General features: G+C 38.7%; 1 protein-coding gene across 6 annotated transcripts in view; it reads left to right on the forward strand.

Annotated features, from left to right (window-relative positions):
• Positions 1-17,721, forward strand: part of PRDM15 (PR/SET domain 15) — a 36,003-nt gene extending 18,282 nt beyond the window's left edge. For 5 of the 6 annotated variants that reach the window (XM_052674281.1, XM_052674282.1, XM_052674284.1 and 2 more), the window contains 14 exons: positions 361-448; positions 1,937-2,104; positions 3,470-3,564; positions 4,579-4,710; positions 5,633-5,767; positions 7,711-7,874; positions 8,240-8,319; positions 8,940-9,059; positions 9,746-9,877; positions 10,335-10,418; positions 10,553-10,728; positions 11,940-12,020; positions 12,408-12,620; positions 13,570-17,721. In XM_052674281.1, coding sequence (XP_052530241.1) covers positions 361-448; positions 1,937-2,104; positions 3,470-3,564; positions 4,579-4,710; positions 5,633-5,767; positions 7,711-7,874; positions 8,240-8,319; positions 8,940-9,059; positions 9,746-9,877; positions 10,335-10,418; positions 10,553-10,728; positions 11,940-12,020; positions 12,408-12,620; positions 13,570-14,046 — 2,145 coding nt within the window. In that variant the 3' untranslated portion in view covers positions 14,047-17,721. The remainder of the gene's footprint in view (positions 1-360; positions 449-1,936; positions 2,105-3,469; positions 3,565-4,578; positions 4,711-5,632; positions 5,768-7,710; positions 7,875-8,239; positions 8,320-8,939; positions 9,060-9,745; positions 9,878-10,334; positions 10,419-10,552; positions 10,729-11,939; positions 12,021-12,407; positions 12,621-13,569) is intronic. The other variant, XM_052674283.1, reaches the window with a different exon arrangement.
• The last annotated feature ends 1,208 nt before the right edge of the window (positions 17,722-18,929 follow it).

An 18,929-nucleotide genomic window follows, 5' to 3' on the forward strand; every position in this document is an offset into this window, starting at 1 on the left:
CAAGACCCAAGGCTCTCATATTCCTGGCATCTATTTGGGAGCTAGAGGATGAGTCAGGTTACTTGCTTTTCAGAATTTCTCTGTCAGACTCAGGGTAATCAGGAAGACTGTTAGATGCACACAGGTGCATGGTCTATTGGTCTACTATTGGTTTTTTTGTTGTTTTGGTTTTTTAGTAGAGATCAAATGTAGGAACATAGCATGATAACATAGCGTTAGAATTTTGCACTGGTGTATATTTAAACATCATGCTGAAGGCAGAAAAATTGCTCAAGATAAAAAGCAGAAAAAGTAATTGAGATTTCTCTGTCAATCATGACTCAACGTTTTCCCCTCTTAAATAATCTTTGTAATCCTCAGGTTGACAGTGAGTACAGATACAAGTGCACAACATGTGAAAAGGCTTTTCGAATAGAGAGTGCCTTGGAATTCCATAACTGCAGGACAGGTGAGCGTGGCTATGTTTCAGCTTCCTCTCATCTTTATGGGTATGCCCACAAATCCACCTCAGCATACTAACTACAAAGGGAAAGTACGCATTTGGATTTTTTTCATTATTGCAAGCAGCCTGCCACTTTCCTTTCTTCCTTCCCTTATAAAACTTCTTTTTGCAATAATCAAAGTAGAATCCATAATCTGCAGAGTAATACATCCACTTATGTGTTGCCTTTTTTCTTTTCCCTGCTCACCCATAAAATATCGTCACTGATATTTCACTTGTATGTTCACGGATACCCTGTCACTGTCTATGTTTAACTTTCTTTCCTGAAACTAAGTTTCAACTAATTTCTCTGAGAAAGAGGAACTGGAAAAGAGGTCGCTATTATTGATAGTCTACAATTTTCAGAGATTAGTTTTCTTCTGCTTTTTCGTGCTTTCTTTATACTTAAAATAATCTCTCCGTATGTTTCCTTCTTGCTATCACTAGAGCCTGTCCTTTCCTTCCACAGCCTTCCCTTGTTATTACTCCTATTAGATGTTCTGAGTGATCTTATGCTTAGAAAATGACAGCCTGATTACTTTCATAGACACATGATAACTCCCTGTTCAGAATCACCTGAGTAGCTGCCGCCTCAAGCACCATTCAAAATAAATTTTCTGATTTCCTTTGAAAGGGTGCAGATTGAATAAGAACTCAGCCTTATGAAGAATGGGAAGCAAAGCTGAATGACCTCAATATTGAAAGAGACCGGCTTATTTTCTTTTTGAGTTGACTGCTACCATAATGAGCAGCAGTATTTGCTCTCCAATTTGACAAATCAAGCAGTTAGCATCTTTGTGATTGCTGTAGTGTTGGCAAATTCCACCTAAAGGACCATGCTTTCATTTTCTGACAGAAGTCTCAACTACGGAATATAAAACAAATTTCCTATAGGCCTGTTACTTGTAATGTTCCTCTTCTGAGATTTTGTACTTTCTTCTGGAGTATGCTGTACTGGCTGACATTAGGAGCCAATGCTGGCAGTATTCTGATGTTTAGATACAGCTGACAGTGTTCTGATGTGTTGCCATATACACAGCTATTTTACCATCATTGAAAACTTGAATCAACTGTAACTGAGTCTACTTTGAACATTATTTTAATGTATGCTAGACCATGATAGAAATAGACCAGGGAAGGAAAATATGATGGTAGAGTCAGTGTTGAACTGACATATGTTGTTATTGCTTTTGAAGAAATACTCTCCAGGGATTGTTAACTTCACATAGCAAACATGCACTTGGTGTATTTTTTGGGGTTTATTATACTTTTAATGAGAGGACAGATTTTAGAGTTAAAAAAAAATACATACTTCATTTCCTTCCTCAATCTATATATAATGATTGATTACTTGTATGTTATAACTCAGGTTTCACAAAAGAACTAAAAGATATGTCACAAACATAGAAAACTTGCTTTCCTTTTAAAAAGCTGCCTGGTTTCTCTTGCTTACAGATGACAAGACATTCCAGTGTGAGATGTGTTTCAGATTCTTTTCTACAAACAGTAATCTTTCCAAACACAAGAAAAAGCATGGAGATAAGAAGTTTGCGTGTGAAATCTGCAATAAGATGTTCTACAGGAAGGATGTCATGCTGGACCATCAAAGACGACACCTGGAAGGTAAGCTTACCACCTATGAACCTAGTTATTATGGTAGGTGTCATTTTTAGTCAGTTTCTTGCTGTAAAGTTGCAGGTTTCAGCAGTATGTGAAGTTTATGAAAAGTAACAGTAATGAATCCTGGATCAGAGTTATTTAGATCGGAGAAACCTTTTTAGGAGCTGCACCCTTTTTTTTAACTTCACATGATTGGATGCAGTGTTGCTGACAGTCACATGAAAGCTGCTTGGCTCATCATGCAGTATCTGAGACTGCCTAATTTTATCAGTCTTTTTTTTTTTTTTTTTTTTTTTTTTTTTTTTTTAAGTTTCTTTGATTTTTCTCTTTTAAATATGTGGTAATTAGAGTATTTGAGAGCAGAGAATTAACTGAAAGTGACTGCTGTATAAATATATATCTATTCTATAGGCTGCTACCTGACCAATATTGTATAAATGGAATGCTGTGTGATGTAATCTAGGGAGTACATGAAGATGAGATTATGAGATTTCAAAATTTCCAACATCTAAGGATGTTATGTTCCAGGCTGGTTGTGGCTCTGGGCAGCCTGGTCTGGTGGTTGGCAATGCTGTACATAGCAGGGGGGTTGAAATTAGGTGATCATTGTGGTCCTTTTCAACCCACAGCATTCTGTGATATGATTCTGTGTTATAGATACTCCTCAAAGGGTCTGGAAAAACTTGGACAATGACAGCTTACCAAATTATACGTTAAAATACCACTAGTGGTGTAGAAGATAAGAATGAAGGTGATACATATATAAAAATAATAATAAAGCAGTCAAATTATGTAATTTGTCACTTTGGGCACGGCCAGCCATCACTGGACTTTCATGATTCAGCTCTCTGTGTCCTGAAAACTAGAGGACAAGGTTTTGAGTAGTGATGGCAAGAAGTTTCACATTCAGTTGTCACAGAACAGCAGCAGCCCTTTTCTTCATTGAAAGTAGCAAAGAAAGAGGTCTGTAATCGTCCTTGAACATCAGAAATGATGCTGGGTTATTCTCTCTCCCCTCAGAGACTGACAAAGGGATTTCTAGTCTGGATGTCTGATCAAAATACCAAGGCCTATTAGATCTGCCTGTTTTCTGTTATTGACAATAAATTCCTGTTTTCAGACACATTACAGTTGGAGTAATGTCCAACAGGCCACAATACTTCCCTTTGGCAGAATTCTTCTGTATTCTTAAGATGGCATTTTTACTAAGAAATGATCCTTTTGCTAGCAATTAAATTCTGCATTGAGGCTCTTCCCAGTATTTCACTCTTCTTTACAGTACTCACCTGAGAGGGCATGCAGATTGGAGTGGAAAGCCATGGTTTATTTTTTTTGTTTTGTTTTTTTGATGGGGGCTGTTCTGTAAAGGGGTGAGGCGTGTGAAAAGAGAAGACTTTGAACACAGCACGGAAAACATGGTTCGCTACAAGAAGGAGCCTTCAGGATGTCCTGTGTGTGGGAAGGTAGGCTGCTTTGCCAGCATGTGCCCCGTGAAGCTATGTGTTGTAGCTCCAGGAATATGCTGAGGGTACAGTGCCTCAGCTCTGAGTCTCTAAATAGACACACTGTCTGCCAAAAGGTTGAGGTAAATGACATTTAGTGCACTATGTGCCACATCAGACTGCCTCGCAGCTTACACAGATGCATGTCAGCAGCAAGTCCTGAGGCCCAGCCAAGATGTTCCTCTTTCAGCTGCATGAGCTCTATTGTATGCCCAAGTTCCACTACGGCCAGTGACTGTGGAAGCTGTTATGACAAAAATAAGAACAAAACTGAAGTTCAGACTAGAGTTTTTTCAGGACGTGCAACATGGTCACTGTGTCTGGCAGTGAATCCTCATGGCTTACGCTATTTAGAGTGAAGATTTTCTTCCAGAATGAAAATGGCTACAATTGACTGTATTGAAAATCTGTTAGAATTCCAAGTGAATTCATTGTGTGATTGTGCCATTGTTGTGTTTTGGAGCTTAATATTCATTATCTGAAGTTGCTACTGTCACCAGTGCAAAGACTGTGGATTTTACTAGTGATTTTATAAATGTTTAATGATTCATGGTGGAAGGTGTACTCAAGCAACACTTAAATTGGGGGGTAAGCTTTTGATTTTGATGCTTTCAGTATGTTAATTTCAGTGAAGATAGATTTTGTGCATGTATCTTTTTACAGATAGATGCAACATTCTTGGTTCAAAAGACACTGTCTAAATAAATTTACCCTATGTAATTCTGCTGCATCTATTTGTAAGCCCACCTCTAATAAGTAGGCAATTTCATTAAGTTCTTTGGAGCTGCATATATGTTTTGCTTTGTCACCAGTTTGTGAGGTCATCTGCTGGCTAGATAACAGATGTTCCTGTCTGTTTCTGGTCTGAATAAATAAAAAAGACAGGAGGTACATTCTTAGCTATCTGTTGGGTAACTTGTAAAGAACTGCAGCCCTGCTGGATGTGATACAAAAACCCATCCTTCTTTCTTTTAGGTGTTTTCATGTAGAAGCAATATGAACAAACACCTTCTAACACATGGAGACAAGAAATACACCTGTGAAATCTGTGGACGTAAATTTTTTAGAGTGGATGTATTGAGAGATCACATTCATGTCCATTTTAAGGTACTGTGTTAATTGTTTGGTAGAGAAGTCATTTAGCAAACATTAACAAACATATGGATAAATATAGAGAGACTGTTACAGCCATGTGTTGTATGGCAACACAAGTGATTGTGTATCCTGTGTGGTGATGTTTCTGCTGCAGTCTAGCAAGCACTGTGTTCTGTACCTATGGCTCTGGGTTTCCACATGTGTTATTTCAGAATGCTCATCTAAACTTGTGACTTTGCATGAGTCATTGAGGTGGACTGGTTTAAAGCAGAAAGAATAATTACCTAACAAGACAGCTGCTAACAGATGTATTTTTCCAGCTGTAGTTTGGCTGAGATGAGGGTTTACTGTCATCCCCTCTCTGCACTGAAAAAAACTTCACCAACCAACAACAAAATTAACTGTTCCTGCTCTTTTCCATGCCACTGACTGTGATTCTCTTGTATATACCAGCATAACTGGCTGCGTGCTCAGTTCCTTACCTGGTTTTGTCAAAATGATTCAAATCATTTAAAGAGGGGAAAAAAAAAAAAAAAAAAAGACTAGCAGTGTCTAAACAGATGCTGATTATTTTGGCATCACTTGGTTAACCCAAAATCTAAAGGAATTGTATCACTCAGTGACATTTGTAAAGACTCTTATGTGGATGTAATACTGAACCCGTTGACTCTGTTTACATTAAAATTCATTCTATACACAAAATCTGGTATTATCTGTTCAGATGAATGGTTGTTTCTTGTTTAATCATGGACAGAGTGAATTTCTTTATCTTAATTGAATGAAATGGGAAGATAATCTAGATGATGTTGATAAATAGTGCTACAGCAGCTGATAATGTGAGGCAGTCAGTGTGGAGAAAATGCTGTTGAGGTATTACATTTTGAAATAGATGTTTAATCTATTAAAACATAATATTCTTTCCTACTTTGCACAGGATATAGCACTAATGGACGATCACCAGAGGGAAGAGTTCATCGGTAAAATTGGAATCTCATCAGAAGAAAATGATGACAATTCTGATGAAAGTGCAGATTCTGAGCCTCACAAGTATAGCTGCAAAAGGTGCCAGGTAGCTTTAAATACTTTCAAATTAATTTAATGGGAGGGAAGGAGTGGAGGTGTCTATCAATTATTTATAACTTTAAGTAATGTTGAAAATTAGGAAAGAGCAGGCCAGCTCACAGGTCTGCTCTCCTCTGCAGTGCTCTAATCTACAAAGTGATGTCATTCCACAAGACATGGTGGTGTTCTGCAAGGTGAATGCCAGACACTTAAAAAGATAAATGCATATGTTTCCCTATATGCAAGGCAGCAAGCAAGCAAAACTGGAGGAAGAAACAGTAAATTTCTGTTCATTCAATTCTTAGACTATGTTTTAATTGTGTGCAAATTAAAAAAATATTTATGTTCAAGTGGTATTTCTGAATGATACCATTCACAATTTGACTCATTTCAAAAAGATCAAATGCTGTCTAGTGGGTATCCACTTTGGGGGATTAACACTCCTGTTAGCGTCCAACATGAACACTTATTCTTGGCCTACTGTGTTACTACCAGGATGGTACTGGAATATACTTTGCTTACTTGTCAGCAAGCAGAGGAAGACTCTGTCAGCCTTTAACTGCATGGCTTTTGCCATTTTCTAAAGAAGTAATGAGGAAGAATGGGATCTTTGGGTTCTATATATTCATGGGGAGCACACTGCGCAGGAGTGAGAGGGTTGCAAAAAATGACCTGTGGGAACAGCAGAACTGGCCAAACTGGCAGTGGAGCAGGAGAATCTTGGGAGTTAAATCACTGGCTTGTCCTCTGGAAATCAGAATTTATATCACAGATACACACAGTGTAGTGAAAGCATTTAGCCTACCTTCTCATGTAAAAGACTTGGAGATATAAGTACTTCAGGTTTCTGTTCTTATCTGCAAAACTGATTTTAAGCTTATATCAGTAAGCATAAGATGTGATCTCACCAGTTAATCATATACTTGCTAATTTTAATGTCTGGCACTTAATGGGTACATAAACTGTATAAAATATATGCTTCTAAATGAGGGAAATGTTGCTGTTTCAAACTAAAAGGGTGTTTCTGGAAGCTGGTCTCTTTTAGTGCTTCTGCAGGTGTTTGTGAAGTTTGTGAACTGTAAGGTGATGGAAGATGAGTGTAAGCTATGGTGAGATAGGGAGGCTCTTTTTGGCTGAAAACTGATGCACTCCTAAAGGAGAACTACATACAAATGAGTATTAGTGAAATACGTGTTCCAAGATTCTGGGAGTCTCTCACTTAGTTTCCTTTTCCCAAAGGACATCTTCACCAAGCTGTACAGTGCTGTCAGCCATGCCCTGAATAGGAGCAAAATCAGAGCAAATGAACACATTGTCGTGGCACTTTGCCCTGATACATAGGAGCATATAAGAATATGCAATGCTACTTAGCCCTGGTGGAGCTCCTGTCTGTTGTAGCTGTAGTGCTTCCAAGAGCTGAGCTGGAATCTCTGCCCTACAAATGCCAAGAAATACAAACTCCCTGAAGCTAGCGCTGATGCTTTCTCTGCAGAATAGAATACTATGCCTTAGAGCTCAAAAAACATTTATCTCTGTCTGTGGCATCGTTGCTTAAACAGCTAGTGATGATTATACGTGGCTCTTTTTAAGTCTGTTCCTTGCTGCACAAATAATTGGAGGTCTTCTACTAATGTAGTACAAGAAGCACTTCTCTGTCCAAAAATAAGTGAACTGTTTTCATTATGCTCTTCTGCCCTCTGTCAGCAAGGACCCAGAGATACCATACTGATCTGGTTTTCTGAGTGAGTTAATTGATGTCGTGTAGCAGAGTGCTTGTAATGGCCAAACAGGTTCAGTCCTGAATCTAGCTTTCAAAGATATTTCATCCAGTGATAAGCAGAATATTTCTGACTGCTGCTTCTGACTGCAGATCCCAATAATGTGTTACTAAACCACAGCTGTTTGCAAGGAACTTCTTCCCCTTTCATTCACTATTGGTTCATTTCACAGTTAACTTTCGGCCGAGGAAAGGAGTACTTGAAGCATATAATGGACGTGCACAAGGAGAAAGGCTATGGCTGTAGCATTTGTAATCGACGCTTTGCCTTGAAGGCCACTTACCATGCACACATGGTCATTCACCGGGAGAACCTACCTGATCCTAATGTGCAGAAGTAAGATGACTTGTTGGGCTGCTAAGAGGAGCTGTCTTTCTGTAGTCACGGTGGCTCTCTCATCCGATGCTATAGGAGAACTGGGCTATAATGAAATATGTAACATTAGTAATTCACTTAGTGTTATTAATCAACAGCCTCCCAGTTCGGTCTTTGTAAAGTATAAATCTGCGCTTTTTAATAAGAATTAAAAAACAAGAACACAATTATGATTTGAGGACATTGCAATACCAAAGTGCTCCAAGCTTACATTTACAGTTGAAGGAACTTGTCTAGTAATTACCAAATAAAGTTACTGACAGAAATGTCTAAAAATCATCTCTGTCTCAGGGGAGGTGTGACACTTTTGGTCTTTTTGGTTTCAGATACATCCATCCATGTGAAATCTGTGGAAGGATTTTTAACAGTATAGGGAATCTGGAACGACATAAGCTTATACATACAGGTAAAAATGCTGTGTTTCTTTATAATTATCAATATTCCAAAAAAATTTCTGTTGCCAGTGCCTGCCTTTTTTTTTTTTTTTTCCCCAAGAAAAAAGCTTCTGGGTTTTTATTCTAAGTTACAATAAGATAAATTATATATTTATGCTTTAAGGTAGACCAGTTTTCTAAAGCAGAAAGTGTTAATGAAGATATTTGGTCAAAGCCCACAGTGCAGAAGATCCTTAGTTAATCCCATGCAGGATTCATCTGCTAAAAAACCTAATTCTGTGTTCCGTTCTTCCTCAAATTCTTATCCATGTCGCCTTCTCACCATTACACAGGCTGAAATCTGCTATTGCAAAATCATTTTTAACAATTCATTATTATTTCATGCTATACAGTATTGCCCTACTTCAGGCTTTGTCTTTTTTCAGATCATGCACACACACAAAAAAGCAGCTTTTCTTTCTCTAACTCTCCTAGTGCAGTTTGGACTACAGTATGCATGAAAGATGTGGCTGACGACACAGATGGACTGTCGCCCTCTAATTCACCAATCTAGTCAGTTTTGAGGGGATGCACATTTTTCATTAACATTTTTTTTTGTTTGTTTATGTTGTCTTTTACATTTATTTTTAAGGTGTAAAAAGTCATGCTTGTGAGCAATGTGGCAAATCATTTGCTAGGAAAGACATGTTAAAAGAACACATGCGGGTCCATGATAATATCCGAGAATACTTGTGTGCAGAATGTGGCAAAGGTATGTCTAAAGCCTTGTTTTCCATTAACTGTGGTACTGAATAGCAGATGAATATCTGAATTCAAATTCTACTCTTAGAATATTGGCAAGGTCCTCCGAATGTAAATTTCTTTACTTGCGAGTGTTAGAAACTATTAATCAGGAGCTTGACAGATATGTAAAACACTTCTAAATTTATGAACTGCTTCCATGACCTGTAAGATGCATCTAATGTTAATAAAATTTGCCTCTGTTCTGTTAGATTGAGAAGTGCTTCTCTGACTGAATTCTGCTGCGTTCGCAGCACTAAAGTGAACAAAAATCTTGGTTGTTTGTATTTTTTTTCACTGTAAGTTGTTTTCAGACATAAACTTAGAGTGATTTCTCTAAGAGCCTCAACTGTCAAAAGTTGTTTCTACTTTTTGAGTTATTTGTTACAATCTGAGCAATTACTGAACTGGCATTTTAGTAAAGGCATTAAATGTGATATCTCTGATAATGTTTTTTCTTCTGTTTTCCTTGCTGTTCTGCTTCTTCCTCGGTGATTCTTCGGATGTTTTCCAGAGCTTTTGCCTGGGTCTAGAAGAGTAGTGATAAATTGCTATTGGCTAACAATGAATTTAGTTTGAGTTCTCCTATGAAGGTGGGAGAAATGGAGAAAATACCACTTCATACCACGCTTTTAGCTGTGTCTGTTTGTCTCATAGGAATGAAGACAAAACATGCACTTCGTCACCACATGAAACTTCATAAAGGGATAAAAGAATATGAATGCAAGGAATGTCACCGAAAGTTTGCACAGAAAGTCAACATGCTGAAGCATTACAAAAGACACACGGGTGAGGTCTCTAAAGATGTGCAAAATCAACTAAATGCTTCTTGGGAGAACTCGTATCTAGAAGAGTGAGAGTGTCAGAATAGAAATACACATATTATGCTTTTTGAAAAGTGGGATTTTGACCTCTTGTCAGCCAGAACCACTATTGTATTATGCAGCTAAGATGCACCTGTTGGTTGGTTTCATGTTTTCCTTTTTTAATGGAGGTTGGTTTGGTCTCGGGTAGGCCCAGAGTGTTGCTTCTGTTTTAAATTAGTCTTTAGTTTCTTATTTCCCATTTCTTATTGTTATTTTCTGACTGATAAGAGTGGCACGGTTTAGCTAAAAAATAGCTGGTGATGCTGAGCTTTCCCCACTTGTTTGGCTGTGTGATGGGGTTTTTGGTAATACGAGATTTAAAATTATCCCAGATGCCTTAAACTATTACTGCGCTTATGCTAAATGTACTCTTCATGCAGGAATCAAAGATTTCATGTGTGAGCTCTGTGGGAAGACTTTTAGTGAGAGAAATACAATGGAAACTCATAAGTTGATTCATACAGGTAAAATCTCCAAGAAATAATAGCCAAGTACTATAGCTTAATTTTTTCTGTAGTTCTTCTTCTTGAGCTACTGACAATATGATACTCACCTTTCGGGGCTGTTGCTAACAGATTTTCCTTCCATCTGCCACCAGTAGGAAAACAGTGGACGTGTTCAGTCTGTGATAAGAAGTATGTCACTGATTACATGCTCCAGAAACACATACAGCTCACTCACGATAAGGTGGAAGCCCAGAGCTGTCAGCTGTGTGGGACAAAGGTTTCTACCAGAGCATCCATGAGTCGACATATGAGGCGTAAGCATCCAGAGGTGAGTTAGTTTGGCAAGTAGCTCATGGCGTGCTTTGGTATTTTGACTTTTGTTTTGTTTTGGAAACTTAATGGCCTTCGGTGATATAGAAGGAGTTCCACCCCAACTCTTTTATTATCCCTGTTCTTTTGAGGCAAATTTTGGTTAAGGGTAAATTAACCTTAGCTTGGGCACTATCCCTTAAGCTTGCACTTAACTGAATGAGCTCTTATGTTATATTTCAGTAGTAAACACACCTGATTGTCACTCCTTAAAAATGATTTTCTTCTGATTGCTTAAATCTTTTTTTTTTTTTTTTTTTTGCCTTTGCTTACATGTATGATTTTTTCATATTTTGTATTCATCTGTTAGTGAGCATAGTTCACTTTTTTTCTTCACTATGTTCTCTGTATTCAGGAGTGATCTGAAAGAATAGAGGTGACAGCAGCATCCGATGATGATACAAAATAATAAATAATAAAGATAAATGCTAACTGTGGAGAATTTGGATTAGAGGGTTGTTTTGTCTGACTCTAGTGGAGCTAGTGGATTTCTGAATAGATAATGTACGTGCTTTTTTTCTCAGCAGTTTCTTCTTTAGGTTGTTTAAGGCTTGTTCTTTCCATTTGAGCCTTTATTTTACAACCAAATTATCGTCAGTGTTGCTTTGCCTTAAATTATGCCTACTTTTCATCACAGTGACAGGGAAAGATGCCAGCAAAAAGCTTTTGTTTATTGATTTTTGGACTAAAAATGCAGCTAGCTATCTGCAATTTAGAGGCAATTTGTTCCTGTCTTTTGATAAGCTGAGCTGCAGAGATTCTGCTGGGGACAATAGAGTAGGACACAGCTAATGTGTTTATTATCAATAGCAATAAAATAAGTTTTATAAAGTAATTTTTAGCCAATTACATTTTACAAAACATTATATTTCTTTTCTACAGAATTCTTCACTTCTCGGTAGGTTGTGGGCTGTCTGGAATACGAGAAAAAACACATTCTTCTAATGCTGTCTTTAAACTTTGCTTTTCAGTGAAAAGGAAAAGATTTTTGTGCCACAAGATAAAGGCTATTTAAAACAAAACAAGCTGTGGTTATATTAAATTAAACCATTACATTAAATGGTTTGTATGACATGTTGGATGCAGCGTTTTTGCTCTGTGATTAGGTAAGGTAATACTGTATTGTTTGGCTGCAGTTTGTTCACCAGGCTGATGCCTCTTTGTCCACAGATTCTTTCAGTGAAGATTGATGATTTAGAGCAGCTGCCAGAGACTACAACCATTGATGCCTCTTCAATTGGGATTGTTCAGGTACATTTACCGTTGCCAAATTCCAGTGGCAACAAGATTTTCAGACTTACTGGGGATGTTGTTTTTTTGGTATGTATCATAGCCAAGTGTGGGCTGATAGGCAAGGAATATGTTTTTTTAGAAATCAGTCCCAGGTTAAGGTGTGGTATGCTGTCTTCTAAGCAGTACAAGCAGATTCAAGATCAGTCTGTTTTGTTATATAACACGTGCTTATAAAATGGAGGTAATTATAGGGTGAGTTCTCATTCCCTGCAATCAAGTTTTGGCTGAAGTTTGATTTTTTTACTTGAAAATCAACAGTAAACCAACTACAGGTAATAGCAGTCTTACATGGAACTTCATCAAGTCCTTTTGCTTAGTGTTTCATTTGGAAATTTGTTGCTTCAGCCGGAATTAGCCTTGGAACAGGGAGAATTACCAGAAGGAAAACAGCATATGAAAGCTCCTAAGCGTGGCCAGAAACGAAAGCAGAAGTCAGGTGAGGAGGAGGAAACTCAAGTTCCTGAGGACCCTGCTTTCAGTGAATACACAGAGAAGGAAGCTGAATTTACAGGAAATGTTGGAGATGAGACTAATTCAGCTGTACAGAGCATTCAGCAGGTAAGCTCCAGTAGAAGGGTGGGCAGCTGGCACTGCCTAGGGGGATAACACTTCTGGTTTCCTTGTGGCAAACACAAAAACATTATCAAATATTTAGGGCTAGTTTGATAAACTTCAGTAAGATTAAAATAAATAGGGGAAAAAAAAGGTGTTTGTCCATGCAACTCCTCACATCTGTTTCTGTGTTTTTTTTATGTTATCATCTCCTTGTTTGCCAAATAACTGGCTGATGCTGTGACTACAAGTGTCAAGACAGTCAATTTAACTGATGGTTTTGAATGTTACATATGCTCCCCTCTCGTTATCTTCTTTCTTCTACAACTTCTTTCTTCTATAACTTCTTGGAAGTTATGTTCAAGTGCTGTATACTCCCCTCTCACAGAATCACAGAAACACCAAGGTTGGAAAAGACCTACAAGATCACCCAGTCCAACCATCCACCCATCACCAACATTTCTCACTAAACCGTGTCCCTCAACACAAAATCCAAACGTTCCTTGAACACCTCCAGGGTCGGTGACTCCACCACCCCCCTGGGCAGCCCATTCCAGTGCCTGACCACTCTTTCAGAGAAGTATTATTTTCTAACGTCCAGCCTTAATCTCCCCTGGCGCAGCTTGAAGCCATTCCCTCTAGTCCTATCACCAGTTATGCGAGAGAAGAGGTAACACCAGCTCACTACAACCTCCCTTCAGGTAGCTGTAGAGAGCAAGGTCTCCCCTGAGCCTCCTCTTCTCCAGACTGAACAGTCCCAGCTCCTTCAGCTGCTCCTTATTAAGCCTGTGCCCCAGACCCTGCACCAGCTTTGTTTGCCCTCTATTTGTATGAGTTCTTTTAGTGGCAGTTTTAGTGGCAGCAACATGTGAGCCCATCAGCACTCAGCTGGTCTTTCTCAGTGCTAGATACTTGACAGTCAGCTGTGCAATATAAGGTTTCTGTTTTTCCTCAGGTGGTGGTGACCCTTGGTGACCCAAATGTCACAGCGCCGTCCAGTTCTGTTGGACTGACAAATATCACTGTTACCCCCATTACAACGGCAGCTGGAACGCAATTCACAAACCTCCAACCAGTGGCTGTGGGCCACCTGACTGCTCCGGAGCGCCAGTTGCAGCTGGACAACTCCATTCTCACTGTGACGTTTGACACAGTCAGCGGTTCTGCCATGCTGCACAACCGCCAGAATGACATTCAGATCCAGCCGCAGCCAGAGGCAGCCAATCCTCATTCTGTGGCCCATTTTATAAATCTAACCACCTTGGTGAACTCCATTGCTCCTCTAGGAAACCAGATAACAGAACAGCATCCTCTGACGTGGAGGTCGGTGCCTCAAACTGATGTCTTGCAGCCCGCGGCACAGCCAGCGCAGCAGCAGTCAGGACAGCAACAGGTTCAAGCAGAGCAGCAGCAACAGATGTATAGCTACTAATTTATACTTTGAAAATTTGAAGTGGACAGTAGAGACAAAAACACAGGATGTTTGGAAAATTTCTGATAGGATTATTTGCTGGATACCAAACAGAGATGGGAAAGTGTTTATACAATGAAACGTAAGCTAAAGTTGGCATCGCACCCTACAACACCTGTGAGAATCTGTGAGGTTCTCACATCATCTCTAAATCTTGCAATGTTTTTAAAAAGAAAAAAAATCAAAATCAAAACCAAAACCATCACTAATTTAGTACCCCTGCTAAATTGTACTGTGTATTTTGCACTGTGAATTTGGGGCAGTAAGAGTGAGATTTGACAGGAAGCGTCATAATGCATCTTAACCAAAGCAGGGAAATAATATGGCACTGGAAATTCAGAAAGCCTTTTAGCCATAACATGACACTTCCTTCCAGGCTGTAAACTTTATACGAAGACCTCATTGACAGTGAGCTGGAATACACTTGTGGTCAGCTGGTAGAGAATGAAATGTACACAGCAATGGGAGGAACAATAATTGTTTTCTTTCTCCTTTTGGTCCTTCTAACAACATTGGTATAATAGGTGGAGGCTGGGACTTGAGGGTGGGGCTGAGTGTGGCGTGGAAAAAAATAGACCAATTTCACAAGTATTTCCATTTTAGTGATGGGAAAAGCCCTGTACCCGTAACACTGTTAGTGCTACTTGAACCACATAGCTGGTCTAATACTAAAGCAACGTCTATGGTCTTCTAGTCAAGTCGGAATCAAACCAGTGATGAACTGAAACAAGAATGTGATACAGTTTTATGTAATTTTAAAAAACTGCTCTTTCAAACTTGCTTTTAGCTAATAGATCCGAAGAGTAATTGGTCCTCTTTGATCAAGTTCAGGATGTGAATTTTTTTTCAATTAGTCTTCTTTCATCGTGTAATAAACATTTGAGAAAGTATTCTTTTTTATATATATACATATATATATATATATGCCTTTGTACTTTATTGTGCATTTCTGGTGAATATTTGTGTGAAGGACACTTATCAATATAAGTCATTAATTTTTTCATCCCTGTATTGCCCTGTCTCACAGAAATAATGCATGAATTCTAGTCCATTCTATTTCCAACTTTCAGAGCCACTCACAGTTGTGTGAAATGCAAGACAAAAGAAAGCCTGAAGCATGCTTGGCCACGTGGAGGCAGCATGCCCTAGTGTAGAAGGGGCAAGGTTTGCCTGAATATTGGAGCTGTAAACTAGGGGGTTGGGCAGTCAGTGGGCGACAAACCCGCCCACAGCAGAGGGTTGGAACTGGATGGGCTTTAAAGGTCCCTTCCGACCCGAGCCATTCTGTGGTTGTGATTCTATGAAATACATCAATGCTGATACAACACTTTGATTCCATTCTCCACATACTGATGTGCAGTCTGGACAGTTGCATGTCAAAAAGACGGTATCTCTCCCACAAATAAGAATGGCTGCTATGAAAAAGAAATTTAACTAAAAACGAATAACAAAAAATAAATAAAAATAAACAGGTGCTGTCTGGAATCCTGACAGCCAAAATTGTCCTACCAGCTGCAGCCGAAGAACAAGTCCTTTCAGGGCTGCAAATTGAGCCAACCTCAGAACCTTAAGATTTTTGCCGGGTATAAAGCATCTGCTGTGTTTAACAGTGAAGATAGATTGATGGTTGTAAAAATCCTGTCTGTGCCTATCATATTTATGAAAATGTTGTATGTATTAGCAAAAATATGAATAGGAATGAGTTTGTCTTTGAAAGTCTGTATTAACATGGACTACCTGACCCCTAAATGATGCCTTAGAATCTCTGCAACAAATCCTTCCAAAGTATAAATGACTGGAAATTAAAGTTAACCTTCCATGGCTTTCCTTGTGCCATATCAACATCTAGAGGCAACGCTATGCGAGGCTCTGCGTAAAGCCTAATTGCAATAGAATGTGTTGCAATTAGGAAAGGATGTAACAAAGGAGTTCCTGGTGACAGATTTTGTGTCAGAGGAGCAGAGCTACTTTGCTGCAAATATCAACAAGTCTATAAATGTCTCTATGAGAGAGATCTAAATTTGATGGGACAGGAATGCGTATCAGAAAGAGAAAACATCTTTTACCAGTGCAGAAACAAAAGAATTTTCCATTCCTTATTTGTCTTCCCCGGATCCTTTTCAAACAACACTCAATGATCATGTTGGCTTTTTTTTGGCCTCGCAAGAACTAGAGCTCGATGCTCCTGTATCATCCGGATTATTCCACCACTGGCTCAGGCCAGGTAACCTCCTCAGCTGTCTTCTCCACAAGCGCAAAACCTATTGGTCATGAGGAAGCTGTCTTTCATTTATAAAATGTGTTGCTTATGTACTTTCAACTTTCTTCCTTTTGCTGAATTTGGTGCCTAATTGGGAAAAGTACATTATAATTTGGCAGGGTGAATGAAAAAAAAAGAGAAATGTAGAGGTCCTGGATCAAGTTATTGTGGTAAATAAAAGATGGCTATGATCTAAAAAAAAAATATATATATATATATATATACAAACATGGAAGGTTACAGTACTCCATCTATATGTTTCTGGAAGATTGGTTTTTTGTCCATAGGCGATAATGCTTTTAAGTGGGATTTTTTTGCCTCAGCTGCAGAGTGAGTACAACTATTCTATGTGAATAGCACTGACAGTAGTATTCAGGAAGCACTGAATCAGTCTGAGCCATTTTAACATGTAATTGCCTGACTATTTGAAATGAATGGTGAGTGCAGGTCATCACTCATTACAGATGCCTCTCTGACTTCACAAGACTCCTTTTCCCAATGTGTGATCCTCGGGTTTTCTGTAGTCTTATACTGACTGTGTCATCCCTCCTGCTCTCCCACAAAATTTGACTCAGGCAAAGCAAAATGTTGCACTTCTGATAGTGAATTAACCAATTATAAAAGGAACAATCTGATTGCACAATAAATGCTTGCATGTTGGTGGTCACGTGGAAAAGAAATTTCTCCAGTTTTCTGCTATCCTCCAAATCTTAAATGATATTCTGCTAAAATATGGAGGAAAAAAATGAAGCTCACCTCAAGCAGGCCAGGCAATAGAAAGTTTTCAAAAAGCTGAACCTTCCAGAACACTCCTTTTAGAAATAACTTTGACTTTCCCTGCAACCTTTGCTGTGTTATCTTACCATCTCTCAGTGTGACTTCTCTATTACTACTATTATTAACATCCCTATGAGAACAAAACTGTATCTTGAGTGTGCTGCCATAGGAAAAGTTTCAAAAGAAAGCATATTTTTGGAGAAGTTGGAAGTTAATTCCTTTTCAGGCGGCACTTCCTTGGAGAACTAGCGAGTGCCAGCTGCTCTCCCAACTAAGCCTTTTGCAAATGAATACCAAAGTTCTACTGATGCTGTTACAACCTGCACAACAAATAAAAATACGTAAGGGATTTGCAATCTAAATTTCATTTGCCAATTTGTTACTAGGCTTTTCATCTATAGGTTATGAAGGTTACTTTATTCAGCCATGTGTTGGAGATTTTGCATAATGACTGTTCAGTACCAAACTGGAATTATTTTGAGCCAAAGGAGTGATGTGTAGTGCTGTGTACTGTCTTTGTTTATTGGTAAGACTATTATTTAATTGAATGCTGTCTGTGGCACACAGGCTCTGAAGTAAAGGAGCAACAAGGTGCAGAACCCTTCTCTACTAGCGTTTTTATTCTTTTCTGGTCCTCAATTAACATATCAGACTTTTTTCCTTGAATCACACGGACGTGCTTCAAAAGCAGTAAGATTAGTAGTTACCTCATAGAACTTTGTACCCAAAGTATCCCAAAATATACAGGGAAATGGGGTAGCATCCTGAAATATTTATTCTATAGTTTCTTACTATACTAAATAAAAAACAGGAGATTTGCATCTTTCTCAGCAGCGTTCTGTGATGAAGTTTGTCAGGAAAAGCTACTGTATTAAGTGCCATTACACTCCCTATAAACTTTTGTTTTGAGATGTGTCACTGGAAAAATATTTTTTTCAGAACAGTAGCAGTCAGTTTCTGCATAGACTGCTAAGTTTCTGCACCTTTTCACTGTTTCAGAAATCCTCTGAAATTAAGAACTGGAAAACGGATGAATTTATTTCTAGAACTGATTTTCTTATCAATTTGTCAGAATGATTTACTAGTGCTCTGCACACAAGAAGATGCCTGAATTTCCCACCCCGAAAATTAGGACTGGAAAAAATACTATTCATCCAAATTATAGTCACGTAAAAACTGTGTAGGCATTACCTGAAAATAGATAAGGAAAATAGCTTTATTGGTATTGATTTGTGAATTCTTTTTCAGGAATGATACTTCCTTGGCGTTGTAAAGTAATACTGTCACTCCTCGTAATTACTCCTGGCCTTTTATGTGTTATCAGTATAGGTATGCCTCTTGGATAATCCTTAACCTTTTGTATGTTTGGCATATCTGTTCGTGGTGGTTGTGAGTGCATTGGCCTAATATGGTACAAAGGCAGAAGAAAACATACTGGAGGAGGATACTGCTGATCTGCACTAAGTAGTAGTATCTGCTCTAAGTAGTTTGGGGCAAAGACTGTACAGCCAAGTGACTTGTGCCTGTGAGATCAGTTGCCAAGACGTCTTCATGTAAGGGGTTTTGCCACGTAGCGAATCCAAAGTTGGCAACAGCAACAACAAAAGGCATTTCCATAGCATTTGTCATCAGCTCAGAGCGATTTTCTTCAGTGCTACTATCATATCCCCAATGTAAATGGCAAGAAGGTGTTAAGTAAGCAACAGTTACTTCATCAAGCAGTGTAACCATTGTTGGGAAATACCTTTTTTGCTCTGAAATGCTCTGAGAAAGCTGTTCTGGATTTCTTTTCCCTCCTAGGTCCTGA

This window comes from Tympanuchus pallidicinctus, unplaced genomic scaffold, assembly GCF_026119805.1.
Source record: "Tympanuchus pallidicinctus isolate F22 unplaced genomic scaffold, pur_lepc_1.0 scaffold14, whole genome shotgun sequence".
In the NCBI taxonomy this organism is placed as follows: domain Eukaryota; kingdom Metazoa; phylum Chordata; class Aves; order Galliformes; family Phasianidae; genus Tympanuchus; species Tympanuchus pallidicinctus.